At 45.4% G+C, this 16,355-nt stretch overlaps 2 protein-coding genes across 3 annotated transcripts in view; one reads left to right on the top strand and one right to left on the bottom strand.

Moving 5' to 3' along the window:
• mccc1 (methylcrotonyl-CoA carboxylase subunit) overlaps positions 1–4,305 on the top strand; it is a 12,110-nt gene extending 7,805 nt beyond the window's left edge. The window contains exons 15-19 of the mRNA XM_062556281.1: positions 535–584; positions 989–1,126; positions 1,255–1,362; positions 2,195–2,266; positions 3,216–4,305. Of these exons, the coding sequence (XP_062412265.1) occupies positions 535–584; positions 989–1,126; positions 1,255–1,362; positions 2,195–2,266; positions 3,216–3,350 (503 nt within the window). The 3' untranslated portion in view covers positions 3,351–4,305. The remainder of the gene's footprint in view (positions 1–534; positions 585–988; positions 1,127–1,254; positions 1,363–2,194; positions 2,267–3,215) is intronic.
• A 5,813-nt stretch (positions 4,306–10,118) lies between these two features.
• Positions 10,119–16,355, bottom strand: part of atp11b (ATPase phospholipid transporting 11B) — a 38,279-nt gene continuing 32,042 nt past the window's right edge. The window contains exons 29-30 of one of the 2 annotated variants that reach the window (XM_062555773.1): positions 15,543–15,691; positions 10,119–12,042 (exon numbers count right to left, since the gene is read on the bottom strand). In XM_062555773.1, coding sequence (XP_062411757.1) covers positions 11,961–12,042; positions 15,543–15,691 — 231 coding nt within the window. In that variant the 3' untranslated portion in view covers positions 10,119–11,960. Of the gene's footprint in view, positions 15,692–16,355 lie in introns of both variants that reach the window. The other variant, XM_062555772.1, reaches the window with a different exon arrangement.

Genomic DNA, 16,355 nt, shown 5'->3' with positions numbered 1-16,355 from the left:
CTTCAGATGTGTCATGGACGCCTTAGAGTTCCTCTTTTCATTATTGTAATGGCCCTCTGAGTTAGTTGGGTACCACTGACATTGATTTGTGCATGAATCTTTTTTTTATGCATTGCCAACGCCATTAGACCAGCGCTGGCTTTCTTCTGTTATCTTTGTCCCCTAATTGAATCTCACATTATGCTGACGTAATCACATTAATGTTCCATTAATACTGAATGAAGTCAGACATATTCAGAAATGGAACCAGTGGCTGATATGGAAGCAATAATGTCTGGTTAGGTCCATGTTATGTAACATGATCCAATTTGCAGGCGTTCTGTTTATTAAGGTGCATAGATCACTTCAGCAGCAGCCCCGCATGTCAAGGCTGATGATAAATAATGTGTTCACCAAACGGCAGACTTTTCTTGAATAATTGATGAATGCTTAATGCCTGGACATTGATCATGAGAGGGCGATGTGGTAGCTATTGCAGGCGTATGATGTTGTGCTATGGTCACTGGGGTCTGACGAGGTATGCCTCCTTTGCAGAAGTGAAGTTGCTGATCACATATAACCCAGATGGAAGCTACACAATGAAGGTAAATGCCACGGCTCTCCTCAGGCTTTTGGTTGGCCAGCCATTTTGGTTTGCTATGTTCACCAACTGTTGGGTAAATGTGTGTAGCTGTGGGTCTACAATAAAGTAGAGAGAATTGGGAGAAAACTGGACACGTCACTTTAGTCTTGTGACCGAAGCCTCTCCATGGTCACTATAATCAAGCTCTGAGATAACAAATAATTTACTTGCTAATCTTACCGTAGCTGTTGTCTAAAGTGCTTAGGCTTTGCGTTGAGCCAGAAGACCTGGGTTAATTGCTTCCATTGCTGTGTTAGGTCCCTCCTGGATTCTTTTTTTTTTTCTTTTACTAAATGCCTGAATCAGAGACGCTTTGCGGAACCCTCGTGAATGTAACGTGTGTGTCTGTCTCTTGCCTGGCGCCAGACTGGAGACGAGGTGTTCCGTGTGTCCGGGGAGCTGCAGCAGGACGGCAAGACAACGTTCCTGCGCTGTTCCGTCAACGGAACCATGTCGCGGCCCAAACTGGTCGTCCTGGACAACACTGTCCACCTCTTCTCCATGGTGCGGACCCTCCTCCCGCTTCCAGTCATGCTCATGGTTTATGGTGGTGGTTGATTTTCTCTGTCATATCCCCTGTTCCTGTTTCTCACCGATCACATCTCTCACTTCCTGCTCGTTGGCTCTTTCAGGAGGGCAGTGCCGAGGTGTCTGTGCCCGTGCCCAAGTACCTGGCGGGCATCAGCGTGTCTGGAGCGCAGGCTGGCGCCGTGGCTCCCATGACGGGCACCATCGAGAAGGTACTGAGGGAGATAACGCATGTGGACGCTAACAGAGGTTTAATAGCCGACGACGAGAAAGTTAAAAATAGCCCCATCTTTATGCTCCCATCTGTTTAGCCCCAGTCCCCTGATATGGCTCATCAGTTCTGCCTCATGGTTCACAAATGCAGGCTGTGTACCAAAAGTATTGGAGAGGGCTTCTGTTTCCTGGGCCTGAAACATCCACCGCGGGTTGCCAAATATCAGCAAACACAAAGTGTTTGATTGTGTTACATAGAGTAAATAATATGCGAGTGGACCGGCAATGGTCCTGTTTTGCTGGCGTAGAGCCCTGCCGTGCTGGTGGCTGTATTTGTCTTGCTCCCGGCTGAAGAAGTGCTGGGCCGTGACTAGGGTGATCCTGACATATGGCGCAGCTAGGCAACAGAAAGTGCACTCGGGTTTCCCTCCCCCGTCGTCTCTTGCATTCTTCATAGCACCATAAGCACATACACTTCAGTTGCACCTCTCTGTGAGACCTGCACCCCACCAAACCTGTTGATGTTGATCAAATAAGCAGATGGAGGAGTTAGTCCACTCATAGTTTTTTGGGTCACTGTGAAGCCAGATTAAGATGCACTTAATGGTAATCTCTGTGTGTCCTCCTGAAAAATGAAATGACATCTACAGTACACATCAACTTTTTTAGTTTGCTTTCTAGCCTCCAAAACATGTAGCTTTATTATGTAGCTCTAGCTTCAACCATTTTGTATTCTACATGTTGGCATATCACTGTGAATAGCGATGTCCCATGAAGGACGTGTCATGTCTTGAGGTCTGTTCTTACCCTGCCGTCATGTTTCTTTATCAGGTACTGGTGAAAGCAGGCGATGCAGTGAAGAAGGGAGATCCTCTCATGGTGATGATTGCCATGAAGATGGAGGTATGCTCCAGTTTACCATTACCGTATTGCATTAACCAGAAACCCTTTTTGTTGCTTTTTCTCCCTTTTTTTTCTTGGCCAGTTAATAATATCTCTTCAAGCTATCCATCAACATTTATTGGCAGTAAAAACTTTTATTTACGGGTTCATTTGCAAGCATCATTTTGCTTGCTTGAAGGCAACCTTAGAGTGATGTTGGCCTTTTTAAGATAACAGCGTGGTTGTCGTGAGGGCACGATTTGACGGCAATCTGTAAGCAAAGTCACGTTAGACCTAGCTTCACACCTCGTTTAGTTAATGCTGCAGTTTTGTAGTACAAATTCTTGCTGTCAGCAGAGGGATAGCAACAGAAAGATGAATGTTGAAATTTCTCTGTGGTTTGGCTGAGTAACCCAGGAAATGTCCCTTATTTTCAGTGTACAATGTGAGCAGCTATGCCAAATATCCCTGACGTTTTGTGAGTAGAGTATGTCTGTGTGGACCAGACGGTGCTCTGTATTGTATATTGTAGCTAAAGCACCCAGAGTCCCATCTACTCAAGCAGCAGTTGTATATGAGTTGTTTAGAGCAGCCAAATGGCTTCATTGATTTTCCCATCTGTTGGGTGGAACACAAGTAGGCAAGTCGCTCATTTGAGCTTTGGCTTGTGGTATAAATGTTTTCTCCAGCAGACATCAGCTGTGGTGGTCTGATGTTAAGGCTTAATGCTCTTATGTTATCCATTCTGCCAAGAGACACTAACGTCTAAAATTGCTTGAGAAACAAAAGTACTTTTTTATAATGAGTTTTCTCTCTGCCAAAGAATGTTTTCATTTTTTGCAAGTCACCATAAGTTCAGATGAATGTTTCGGCTTGGTTTGCTGACATTTTCATAACTTTCTCTCTCTCTCTCTCACACTCTCTCTCTTTTCTTTCTTTCTTTCTTTCTCTCTTTATCTCTCTCTCTCAGCACACTATCCGAGCTCCTAAGGCGGGCGTCATCAAGAAGGTGCTGTTCAGGGAGGGCTCCCAGGCCAACCGGCACGCTGCTCTGGTGGAGCTGGAGGAGGAGGAGGGCGAGGCAGCCGAGGCGGCCAGCGCTTAGGACCTCAGTGAGACCGAGGAAGTGGGAGAGAGTTGTACTGTAGTTCTCTTAGGAGATATCATAGGAGGCGTTATAGGCCGGGCAAGATTGGTATTACGAGCTGGTAGATGTAGTTACTGATGTGTAAAGAGACAGAGCCAGTCAGCACTACATATTATGGTTTGGATCACATTGTACAGTTGCCTTGAAGATTCCAAACTATTGCCTTTCTCTTTTTTGGGGACAGATGACAAGAAAGCTGTAAAGTTTATTAAAGTGTTTTGTGTGTTTTCTAACCTCATCTTGTCTTTTTAAAAAGCATTTGGTGAGAGATGTGTTCTTTTGACTTTGCTTCTGTGTGCGTAGTGTCATCTCACTGGTGTGGGCCTTTCTTCCTTTTCTCTGTTCTTCAGCTCTTTCTTTTTTTTGTTGTTGTTTGTTTTTTGTTTGCCACTGTGTCCTATTTTTCCAGTCCTGTGCCTCTGCAGCCTGTGTGGGCTTTTGACTAACTGCCCGACTGATCTTTTGCGGCCCATGTATTATGATCAGCGTTTGGCTGGTACGTGCAAGCCGACTCTGAAATGTTTTCCAGCCTTTGTGGGCCCGCCTGGCTGAGTGGATAAGGCCTTCTATCACGAGCAGCTTCTTGTGAAGATCACGTTCCCCCTCCCTAAGCCCAGGGCTAATGTAGCGCGCCGAATGTTCCATCAGGCGTGATCAAAAGTGCCATCATGTGAACACAAGCAGGCCTAACCTGTGGGCTTTTTGTAGGTCACTTTTTGGGCTAGTGTTTGATGGCGATGATTGAATGGCCGCGGATGGAAGGTTGGGTCGGCGAGCAGGTGAGACACTCCTGCGGTCCTGTTGTGATGAAAAGGGTGCCTTGATGTTGAAATACTACACCATCTCACAAGTTTTTTTTTTTTTTCTCTCAAATCATGGTGACTGAAATAAACCTTTTTCTATGCAGATGTCATTTCATTGTCTTTTCATTTTGTCATGGTTTTGGTTTGGTCATTAGAAGCAAATTAAAGTCATTTTGTTCAGATAAGAAGTGTCATGTTCACGCATTTCTTGATAGTATCAGTTTAGCTGTGGTCCCGTTTTTTTTTCTCACGAGTTCACTCCACATGAGCAGAATCAGGATAGCCACTGATCAAAGAGAAGGACATGACGGCGTGATGTATGCATTCCTGTCAACTCTCCTCTTGGGTGACTAGGGGCCCAGAATGGTTTCTCCTCGTAGGATTTCAGCACCCTGTTGTCCATAAGAAAGTAGACAGAAATTGCGCCATCTCCACCTACCTAGAACTATCTAAAGGGGTAGTTGCACAAGTGCAGAAGGAGGCCTATCACCTGTTTTTACGTAGGCAGGCTGGCTTGGCACCTATTTGAAGATGCTGGTGTCACAGTGGTTGACAAGCCCAATAAAAAGCATGCCTGTAAGTACAGTCTAAGGCATGGGTCTTCAACCGGGGGTCCGCGGAGGTACTGCAGGGGGTCCGCGAAAATATTTCGTCTGAAGCGTTTTTTTCTCTTCCAAAAAATAACATTTGTCAAAGTTAACATAATATTCAATGAAAATCGCTTCATATTCGTTTTTAAATAACACATTGTAGGCTATCCATGAATCATGCTTGTGATAATGTGATCCCTGTAACATTGTGTTACCCAATGGAACACTTTCCCCCCCGTGCGTTTTAGTTAAACAGCTTCGTTTTCAGCGGCATCTGACCATTTACAAACTCGTTCTTTTCATTCTGGGAGATACATTACGTTTCGACTGTTTGATTTGTTTGCTTAATGTCGGGACTGATGGACCCTGAACTTTGCAGGGTAGGCCTAGCCTATTTGTGTCATGTTTTGCTTTGTTTTTTTTTTGTTTTTTTTTTAAATGAGAGTCTGCGGTCTTTGCACGTCAAGGCGTTCTGCGTGAATTCATTAATCCAACGTTCTCCGCGATGTCATAGGCTACCATCAAAATGAAACGATAACGATAATCTTGTGTGTTTGTGTTTCCTTGTGTAAGACAAGTTATATTTACACAAGATGAAGAGACTCTCTGTCTGTATCAGGTTGAGCAAATGAAGCTTTGCCTGAATTTAGCTGAATTTATACCACCAGAGAGGGTTAAAGCGGAGCTTCTCACACTTGAATATTAATTCGCCAATGTGAATGTAACGGTAAACACAGCAACGTTATATCTAAGACAGCGGTAATATAAACGAAAAATGATAGTAGCAGTGGTATAAACGGGATAATCAACTCCGCGCCGTGCGTTTATAGGAAAATAATGCACGGCAATAATGCCTGCGGCGTCGGGAGCTTATTAACACTTCGAACGTGCATTATTTTCCTAGAAACGCACGGCGCGTCGTTGATTATCCCTTACATATCCACCTTCGTTGACCCTTGTGACATTCATTCTATTATAGGACGAGTTTATGCAACACTATGTAAAGAATTATCAGAAACGAGTTGTATAAAGCAGTTACCCCCCTGTTAATAATAACTTATGTTTAGAATGTGTGCGTTCGTGTGTGTGCGTGCGCGTACGTGCATGCATGTAGGCACTAATGACTGACGGTTCAAATGATAGGCATGATTTGAGGTGTGCCAGGTGTGGGGGTCCATGCTCAGTCTCTCTCACAGCCAAGGGGTCCTTGGGCTGAAAAAGGTTGAAGACCCCTGGTCTAAGGGGTCATATTTGTGCCATTTCAACTGCGCTGGCGCCACTTTCACTTGGGCACACCAGCGTCTGATCCCCTTTGCTGTTCAGGGTAATGGTTGTGGTGGCTTGCTTACCTGAGATACAGGACTCTCCCCAGGGCCTGCTGATCCATGTGGCTCCATGAGACTGTGTGCTCAGCTGTCTACACAGGAAAGCGGTTCCCTCTGTGCCCTCTGGATGTCTTCCAGCCAAACTGGGACTGGACCTCTAGTAGGTTTCAGGTGATTGTGTTATTTAGAGGTCACCATGTTCTCTCTCTATCTTTCCACCTGGGTACCTAAAGAGTGAAGTACTTCTGCCGGGCTTTTTTTTTAATGCTGCCTTGAAGTGTCTTCTACTCTTTACTGAGAACTGGGTTGCTGTGGTGTTGTTCCTGTTTAATGGTACTTTCACAAGTTTGAATATTGATGCATTTATTGTAAGTCAACAGACTAACTGTCAGAGCAAGGGACCGAAGAGTAAAACCAGTACAAAAGGGGAGATGGTGACACCAGCTGGTCAGGACAAAACAACAACAGTTATAAGAAATGACTTGTGTAGAGAAGAGGTCAGGATGAAACAAAAAATCCCACATTGCAATAGATGTGGTGGAAAAACCCAAATGACACAATAATAAGGTATGGTAACACATAATTAAAAAAACAGAAGTGGAAATGTAATGGAGAAACAGAGTTTCCACCAATATGGTTGGCTCAGCTCAGCTCAATTCCGATTGGCTGAGTGGCGTTTTGGTGACGTCTCGAGAAGGAGGCGCTTCTGAAGCAGATAAACGTATATAATCTTTAAGACACAGCAGAGCCATAAATAGCTCAGATCTCATCGGGGGTCCCCAGCTGTTGCACCATCATTTGCTTTATTGCCTGTCAGATCAGTCTAGACATCATTTGGGCTGTATTGAATAAACATCAGTCTGTGGCATCCTCTGCTTGCGTTGTCTCCTTCGGATCTTTGATTCCAGAGTGCTGATTGGTCTAACAGGATTCAGAGGTTTGTCATTGTCTTTGACAGATGGGAATTAGATGGTGGCCTATCTGGGTTGTCCTGACTGGCATGGATGGATTATGAGCCACTGGGCCCAGAAATGAAAAGGGCCCCCCTGCCCACCTGAAAAAGGTTTTTTTAATAACCGCTTAAATGATGACTTCTAGTCAGTTTTGTGGAAATAAATTGACAGATTGAGACTTACAAATATGACACATCAACAGATCAACAGGAATCTGAAAAAAGGGCAACTACAAAGCATGATTATCACACATAGCGTGACTTGTGTTATTTGACTGAGGGCCCATTCAGATATCGGGGGTGAATAACATAGACCATATAGCATACAATTGAGGGGCTCTATTAAGAAATATAGTTGACTGAGATGCCTTATTCAGGGCTGGAGAACATAGTAGGCTAGTGACTAAATGCAGCCCCCCTGAGTCCTTGGGCCTGGTAGACCCATTCAGTATCCATTCCTGCTGACTGGTGTAATATTTCTGAAATGACAGTCCTCTTGTGTGGGATTCTACAGTATATTTAGGTTGTTCACTTAATTCACCACTGGTCTGAACTTCTAATAGTCATTCTTTTGCCACATCTTCATCTGTGTTACGTTTACTACTTTTTCATCTGCCTTATTTGCTACCTTTTTGCTAGTTTTTGAGGACAGCAGCGGTCAAATTGGGCTAAGCATCTTCCCATGTATAGCAAATTCTTGATGCTCTCCGGTATGATCTCAGTATAGTAAATAATATAACATTTCCACAACCAAGGGTGTAGTGGTTGTGTGGTGTGTATCCTGACCACATCACTGTAGGGTACCATTTGATAATACCAAATGTATCACTGGGTATTCTCTCATAGGCCACACAATCACTATTCAGTTTCTACATTAATCAAAGTTCATTGATAATTTCAGAAGGAATTAAATATGGTTAAAGATGCTCTGAAGAAGACATTTTGTCGCAACGTGCAAGCCCATTTAAATTAAAAGCTTTTTTTAAAAAAAACTATACAACACAGTGTGCCTTCAAGTCAAAGCTCTTCTGACCACCAACCTTTTGATATTTATACTTTGAGGGCTGTCTAATCAAATAAAAAATGTAGGCCTATGGTATATTCAGCAAAGGCACTGCCTCCCAGAATAGCTCTTCTTTAGTCACCTGGCATGGTTGAAAATTCAGTTAGTGTGAACCAATCACTTATTTGCTCATGCTGATAACTCATGTGTGATGATACTGATCAGATTTTGCAATGAGCATTGACCATAAAATGGAAACTCACTCAGATGCACACATAAAATAGTGGCACCATTTGGTGATGTGTAATTGTTTCTGTTCTGGGCAGGCAGTGATCCACAGGCTCAGTCAGAAATGTTCAGCCCAAATGTCGCTGTTCTGTTCCTCAATCCTCTCGGCCCTGTGGTGCTGCCCGAAACGCTGTGTGACTCGTGACCTGCTGACAGACTTTGGTCCAGTCTGTTCTGGCAGTCAGTGTGGCCTCATCCACCAACAGGATCACCCCGAGTCCAGTTCTGTCTCTTTGTGTCTCGTAAAAAGTGCTCCGTGTCTGGCATTTGCGTGGCTGTCAAGGCCAACGCTGGATGTTATGGCGCAACGCAGAAGAAAGCAGACTGTCCCACTGCCTACGGAACCATGGCAGTGGCCTTGCCTTCCTGTTTGAATCATGACCTGCACCGCCACCTACCACTGCTCCGGGAGAAATGATATACTCATGGACTGGGCAATCGAGGGATAAAAATGTAGGTTTGTACTGTTGTCCGGAGCAGTTCTGCCTTGAGAGACTTAATTGTAGTATAAGTCAATAACCTCAAGAGAAAGGCCATGTGTAATAAAGTATCGGATGTGACTCAGGTGATGATTTTTCTTATTTCTTACAGGAAATAAACTATTCTATTTTCATTGCATACTCTATATTTCAGCTGAAGCAACACTCCACTTTTATTTCCCCAGGGGCAAATAACCTCTCCTTGGTTGTAGATTTACTGTTTGGATCCTCTGTGTTGTTGTGTAACTCAGGGGAACTTGGTTACCATGGAAATGTATACCACTGAGGTGGTGTCATTTTCAGCTGTTAGCTCCAAAGTGGGGCCTCTATATTGGTCCCTGGAGTATGGGTTTGAAATAGACCTCTGAAGTTCGCCTACAAAAAAGCTACCATCTTTGCCCATATAAGGAGTTACGGTATCTGACGATTTTTCCTATGGGAAATTAACATGGGGATTTGGAATTATCACACCTGTTAAACTCTCGCGGGGATGACAAAATCGGAAATTCAGGTGTTTTCCTGAACACACTTTTGTCCTCTGCCTTCGAGAGGAATCTGTGATCTCCGGTATGCGAAAGCGGCAGACTTTGATTTTCGCTACCCCAGAGCTAACTTGCAATGCAACTTGCCATTAAGTTAGTTAGCCAGTTAGCTCTGGGGTAGCAAAAATCAAAGTGTGCCGACTTCACGTACCGGAGATCACAGTATGCACAAGAAGGCAGAGGACAAAAGTGTGTTCAGGAAAACGTCTTTATTTAAGACTATGTCGTGCCCGCGTGAGTTTAACAGGTGCGATAATTCAAAATCCCCATGTTATTTTCCCATAGGAAAAATCGCCAGATACCGAATCTCAAAGATGGCAGCTTTTTTGTAGGCGAACTTCAGAGGTCTATAGCAGCAATTACGATCGGTACTAACGAAAAAAGATAAACTGTTGCTAATTACTAGTCCTATAATACAGGTTAAATTTAATATTTTCAAGATATGGAAAGCCGTTCATTCTAAACAAGTTTTTGCTTAGAAAGTGGACACATGCCACCAACTCACAATATAGATAATCAGTCAAGTACAGTAAAATCAGCCATAAAAATGCTTAACATTCACCATGTTTCTGCGCATTCAACACTGCAAAAATTAGAAAAAAACCCTGCAGCGTAGTGCAGTTGTACTGTTTTTATGCTGGGTCACCAGCAGGAATACAAAGTTCTGGGGACATTGCAAAATAATTGAGGTTCTCAAGACAGTAGAGATAGTTCTGACCAAAAAAAAACTTTGAGAGAGTTGAGTATATTAAAAAAGACATATTTATTCCGTAAATAGAACTGTTTTCATAAACATCAGCAATTCATCACTTTCATTGCCAGGAGCATACAATTACAGTAACTGATCGTATATATCTTTTTTTCCTCAACATGGTTGAAACAAACAAGGAAAGTGGCCAGTTGACATTGCATCTAGACCCAAAGTATAGATTTTAAAAAAATAATAATAATTATTATTATTGCTAATGAGTCATTTAGGGCAAGACAAGATATTTTGCTACATAACAGGTGTACAATAAATATATTAATCATGTAGCGACACATTGCCCAACAATGTGACCAAACTGATGACGTTTCTGTAAAGTGACAATCTGTGATCAGAACCTATGAAGAAAAATGATTTGATGCCCTAGACATCACATCTGCAATGCATGTGCAGAAAAAATGTTATGTACCAATTCATGAAAAAGAACAAAAGCGTACCTCAGTAGAAAAGGATGCTGTCTGTATATAGCACAATACTTTTATCAGATATGCAAGTCCTTCAGCGGTGGCACTTCAGCTACCTCTCTGAGTGCTCGAGGTCATGCTTAGAACATCGTCAAGGTACTGTTGAGTTGCCACAAAATTCAAGTGTCTTCTGAAGAGAGATTTAGTACAGCTCCAAGGTTTCAGTCATAACCGACTATACCATAATGATCCGAGTTCACAAAACCTACCCGAGGATGAGGTTCCCCCCCTCCCCCCTCCCCCCTCTTAAAAAGAACCAGTACTCGTATACCTCGAGTTTGGCTCAAGGGTATTTCCGCATGCATACTGATATCAAAAGAGATGTTACCGTGACGATAGCAAGTTTAAAACGGTTGTCTCAATGACCATCTACTCATCCCCTGGTGCACCAAGATGAAGCTTTTCTGTGTCGTGATTGGACCTCAAGGCCTCCGCGGCTGATGAGGGAGAAGGCAGGTGAGGATCGAGCGCAGCGAGTTGCCGCCTTCTTGCAAATGGGATGAACAGCACATACAAACGGCACAGTCGACATGTGGGTTAGTAACCGAAGAGAAACACCAGAACAGAAGCACACAGAAACGGCATGTTAATAGAATGATGACAGATGGTGATTAGAGAAGAAAAGAATGCATCGCACAATAGACTGCAAAAACAACAAAGAAACTAAAATCATAAACATAAATGTGCAGGCCACATCATTTTAGGTCCATAGTCAGGTTTTGATATGTGGAGTATCATAGGAAGCTATGAGGGACATTCTTCCATCGGCGTACCAAAGCCATATTTGGGGCACAGGTTCAGGTGGGCTTCCCATGGGCTGACTCCAAGGAAACTGCCCGACTAGAGTGCTAAACGCGCTCACATTTCATACCTTGAAAAATCAGGTATTTCAAACACACAGAAGATATGGCTTTTTTAAAAAAGAGCAGGCTGTCTACAGTACTTTCCTCAGGAAAGATTTCAGCCTATCAGTCATTTTTGTGGAAGCAGCAGTAACCTAGAGTAGCAACACAAACAATCTCCAGTAACTCTTTCCCTCACACACACACACACACACACACACTCTCCTCTACTGTCGTTGAGACAAAAATCCTTTGGTCTTCTGTGCCATTATGATTCCCTTGCGTTATTTACACAAATCGGTGAGTGAGAGAGGTGTGTTGTTTTGTTTTTGTGTTTGTTTGTTTGTTTGTTTGTTTCCCTAATGGTGTCGCCTCAGAGGGTCAGTCACATTCTTCAGGTGTGAGTGAGGCTGGTGAGATAGCTGAAGGGGCCAGCCCTGGTCCGGGCACACTGGGCAACGCGGCGCCCGCTGCGGGCTGGCAGGGGCAGGCTTACGGGCCTCCCTCCGGGGCACTAGCAATGACCGGCCTCCAGGGGCGAGAGGGTCAAGATGCTCCTGTCGTTGGAGAAGTATGGATCCGAGTTGTTCCACGATCTGGAAGCATCAAGGACAAGTGAGGACAGGTGAGGCTCAGCAAGGGGCAGTTAGGATAGGACTGTCTGTGTGTGCATGTGTGTGTGTGTGTGTGTGTGTGTGTTTTACCTAAAGCTTTGCACAGAACACTGGGAACACTAAAGTGCACCTGCTGCTCAATTCCTATGTGTGTGTGTGTGTGTGTGTGTGTGTGTGTGTGCGCGTGTACCAAATACTGACACTGCTGACTGACTGAATTTCCTATCCGGCCTGGGCAGACAGAGTGGCATCCAGGCTAGCTGGCATGTCTGGTAAGGGGAGTGGGGGTTGGGGGTTGGGGGTTGGGGGAGGGAGGGGGGAGTCGCACCTGCCTGCAGCCTGAGCCACAGTGATGGCAGCAGTAGCCTGACCTGGTCTCTATCTCTACCTCGCTGCCCTACCCAAAAGCTACTGCCGCACTGACCGGTTCTCGACCCTAACGATTAGACCTGTGGGAGACCACAAGCATGCAGCGTTCCAGACAAACCAAAAGCAGGAGGTGAATGAGGAGATATGTTAGTACAGAATGGGGCAACATGAGTGAGCTGAACACACAGTAGCAAAAGCTTCCTTTGGCAGAACATACATGCTACATTCCTGAAGACCACTTTAGTACAATACGGTTATAATGTCTATAAGTAGTAGTATATGAAATAGAATATATCTGATATACTGTACATGAACTTTTTCTCATAGATTCGATCTAATAACTAACAAAAATAGCTAATGCATTTGAAATATAAGGGGATATACATCTATCGTATCATAATATAAAATCTGCATCCAAATATACATCCTATTTGACAGGCTTCGAGTACATGGGTAGATGTACATAGGTAGAAGAAAGGCACATAGCCCGTCGCATATACTCTACTGAGAGTGCACATTGCTACGTGTGCCTCCAGGGGGCGTGTGTGAGTGCGAGGTGTGAGACTAGCGCTGGAGCTTCTCTGCAGAGTGATGTCATGCCCATTCTCTTGGCTGTGAAGAGGCTGTGGAGTGGACGTGGGGATTAGGATGCTCCGTCTCTGGGCTTTGCCCCCTGTGCGCCGCCACCACGCATGCACCCGGCCCTGCCACGGCCACGGAGGCAAAACAACCAGGCGTTCCAAAAAGCACGGCATCATGCAACAAATCCGTCATCCACTCATCTCTGCCACTACAGACAACCGTTTTAAGAGCTTGTGTGCAAAGGGGTGGACTGCAGTGTAGAGAGAGAGAGAGAGAGAGAGCGAAAGGAACAAAAAGAAGTCAGGAAAAGAAAAGAAAGATCAAACTTTGTTTGAGGTGGTTTTTCGCCCCTTGAAACAGCAATGATGATTTGACCAAATAGAACATCACCCGAACGGCCAGGACATAGAAGCAAGAGCAAACAACGCAAGCAGTGCAGTGGATTTGATTCAAATTCTAATGTCCAGCAAAGAGCCCGGTGACACACAGTGCAGTGGTGTGCGTGTTTGCGTGTGTGTGTGTGTGTGTGCGTGTGCGTGTGAGGTGTCAGCGGTCGTGGCACACTCACACACACTCACTGGATCCTGGCTCCTCTAAGAGAAGACATGGGTGGGTGGGTGGGGGGGATTATGGAGAGACTGGAATGCAGCTCGGCAGGACAGAGTGACCAGGGGAATTTTGATGGAAAACACCCACACACACACATTCAAACACTGATTAAACGGTGTACAAAATGCCCAAGGCATTTCTCATGCAGAAGGTCAGGCAAATTTGTCCATCTTCTTGGTAAGGCTTCAAGTTGCGAGTAAAAAAACTCAAATAAACAAGCTAAATATATATATAACGGTCATCTACAGTTTCCCATGTCTCTAAAAATAGCTCTTCCTCCCGTACTCGCTGATAATGTGGTCCCCTGGTGAACGTTATGATTTTGGGAGAGTCGAGGGAGAAACGAATCCCAACGGAACATCATCTTCCAGATTAGGCGTCTTTGCTTGGCTGCTGTTGCTACGGGCAACATGCTTCCTCACCCGTACAGTGGCAGTGCTCTAGCAGTAAGGCTGGGACCGCGTTGTTATGTTAGTGTTCGGTAGGATGTCGTTTGTGGTAAGCTCCGGTGAGGGCCTCGTCTCCTCTCACAGGACAGCCAGAGGAGCGCAAACCGTCAGCTGGCATTGGCAGTCCAGCAGGGTGGACGGTGCAATCATAAAAACAACAACAACAACAACAACAACAATGAAACCAGAGAGACCTAAGGCGGAAATCAAACGTGCATGCCGTCATCGAGACGCAACACTATGTAACTTTGGCAACAGACTGGGAAATGCATCCCTACCCGACAAAAAGAAACCCACATACATGTAAATACATACAAAATCGACAAAACAAAGCGGCACGCTTGGGAATGTTGGGCAGACGGGGGACAAGTCATGGTTCTCATCCGAGCGCTGTGCATTTTTCACCTCAATTACATTTGCATGGCTGACCACACACAAGCCTGGTCATTCAGAGTGGCGAGTCGGACGAACGTGGGACCGTGACATTCTGTGGCGCACAGAGACCCATTTAGCGTCTAACAAAAGGGCAGAGCTCTGAACACAGGACAATGACCATTAACGCTAAAACGGAAACCGACGGAAAACACACCAGGCACACAAGAAAAGGCAGCAGTAAAGAGACCTCAGGCTTGGCAAGAAGGTGCAGGGCAGGCAGAAGACACATTTGGCAGGACTACAGACAAGAGGATTACAGACACTTTTAAAAGTGGTGCATGCATGGCCCCAGCTTAAGCTTATGTACTGTATGGATGTGGCCCGAGCAGACATGGCAATCTTTTAAAAGCTATCGAGGACGTACAAAAAAACAACACACGGGACACCACTCGCAAGGCAAGTTAGTAGCACGCTGCATCCCCATTCATCACGCCTCTCCAGCTTTTTAGCGTAACTCGTCAGAGGTTTATTTTTTATAAAAAAGTAAGGGCTGTGGCGGTGGGCTCTGAAACGGGCCCCGCTTTTTGCTACAGGATATGTGTGGTGCTGACCGGGGGGGTGGGTGTTGGGTCCCCGCTATTAAGGAATGTGTGTGTTGGGTTGTGCTGAGGGGGGAACCCAGTCAACAAACCCAATGTGTGTGTGGTGGTGGTCTTTGAGGTTGGGTGAGAAGTCCTTGACCAAGCAAGTTCACCAGAAACTGTGTGTGTGTGTGTGTGTGTGTGTGTGTGTGTGTGTGTGTGTGTGTGTGTGTGTGTGTCTTTTGGGGTTCAGACATGCACAGTACCCCAGCAGGATTAACGTGTCAAGCTTCAGCTTGTAGAGCATAACGGCACAAAAGTGGGCTCTGAAACAGCCTCTACATCATACTGCACGTCTATATATCTGCGTGTGTGTGTGCGTGTGTGTGCGTGTGTGTGTGTGTGTGTGCGTGTGTGGACTGGGAGGGGAGCTCAGTCTCCGAGCGTGGGCGCCTCGTCGCGCTCCAGCTTGTAGCCGATGCGGTTGCAGCAGAGGCTAGAGAGAGAGAGGTCGCACCTGCCGGCCCTCGGGGGCGCACAGCGGCCCATCAGCCGCTCCACCAGCCGGCCCAGCCGGACACGGACGCCCGGCCCCTCCTGCTCCTCCGACCCGGCGCAGCACAGGGAGTCCAGGCAGCCGACTGAGCCCTGCTGGGCCTCAACAAGCTGCAGAGAGAGAGAGAGAGAGAGAGAGAGAGAAAGTGAGAGAGAGAGAGAGAGAGAGAGAGAGAGAGAAATGAGGAGAAAGCGAGAGAGAAATGGAGAGAAAGTGAGAGAGAGAGAGAAATGGAGAGAAAATGAGAGAAAGAGAAAGAGAGAGACAGATAGAGAAAGAGAAATTGAGAAATGAAAAACAAGAGAGAGAGAGAGAGAGAGTGAGTGTTGGAGAAAAAGACAGGGGGTAGGGAGAGCAATACAAAGGTCAGACATGTAAATATGGCGGTCACACAGATCACATCAAACAGCAATAGGTCATGAACAGAAGCTAATCCCACCCAAGGAGCCCCACAGGCCTCAAGCTCAAGCCCACTAGTGGAGGTGCTGGTGCTGGTGCTGCTGCACAGCTCATGATGTCAGGACACACAGATGACTAACTGAGGACAGAGCAACATGGAGGGGATGGCTAAACAATGAATAAAAAAAATAAAAAAAAACATAAAATCAATAAAGGAAGGTTGATGAATGAGGGAGTCTTCTTCAAGGCAAGGTCATCCTTGGCCTTGGTGCAACCCCCCCCCCCCCCCGCCCCCCCTAATCAAATTACACTCATTCATTCATCCCAATGCATGTAGAGAGCTGTCATAACAGCACTCTCTGACAGCATGTCTGA

Source organism: Sardina pilchardus, chromosome 15 (assembly GCF_963854185.1).
Source record: "Sardina pilchardus chromosome 15, fSarPil1.1, whole genome shotgun sequence".
Lineage (NCBI taxonomy): Eukaryota > Metazoa > Chordata > Actinopteri > Clupeiformes > Clupeidae > Sardina > Sardina pilchardus.
This window is presented reverse-complemented; position numbering and strand designations above follow the sequence as displayed.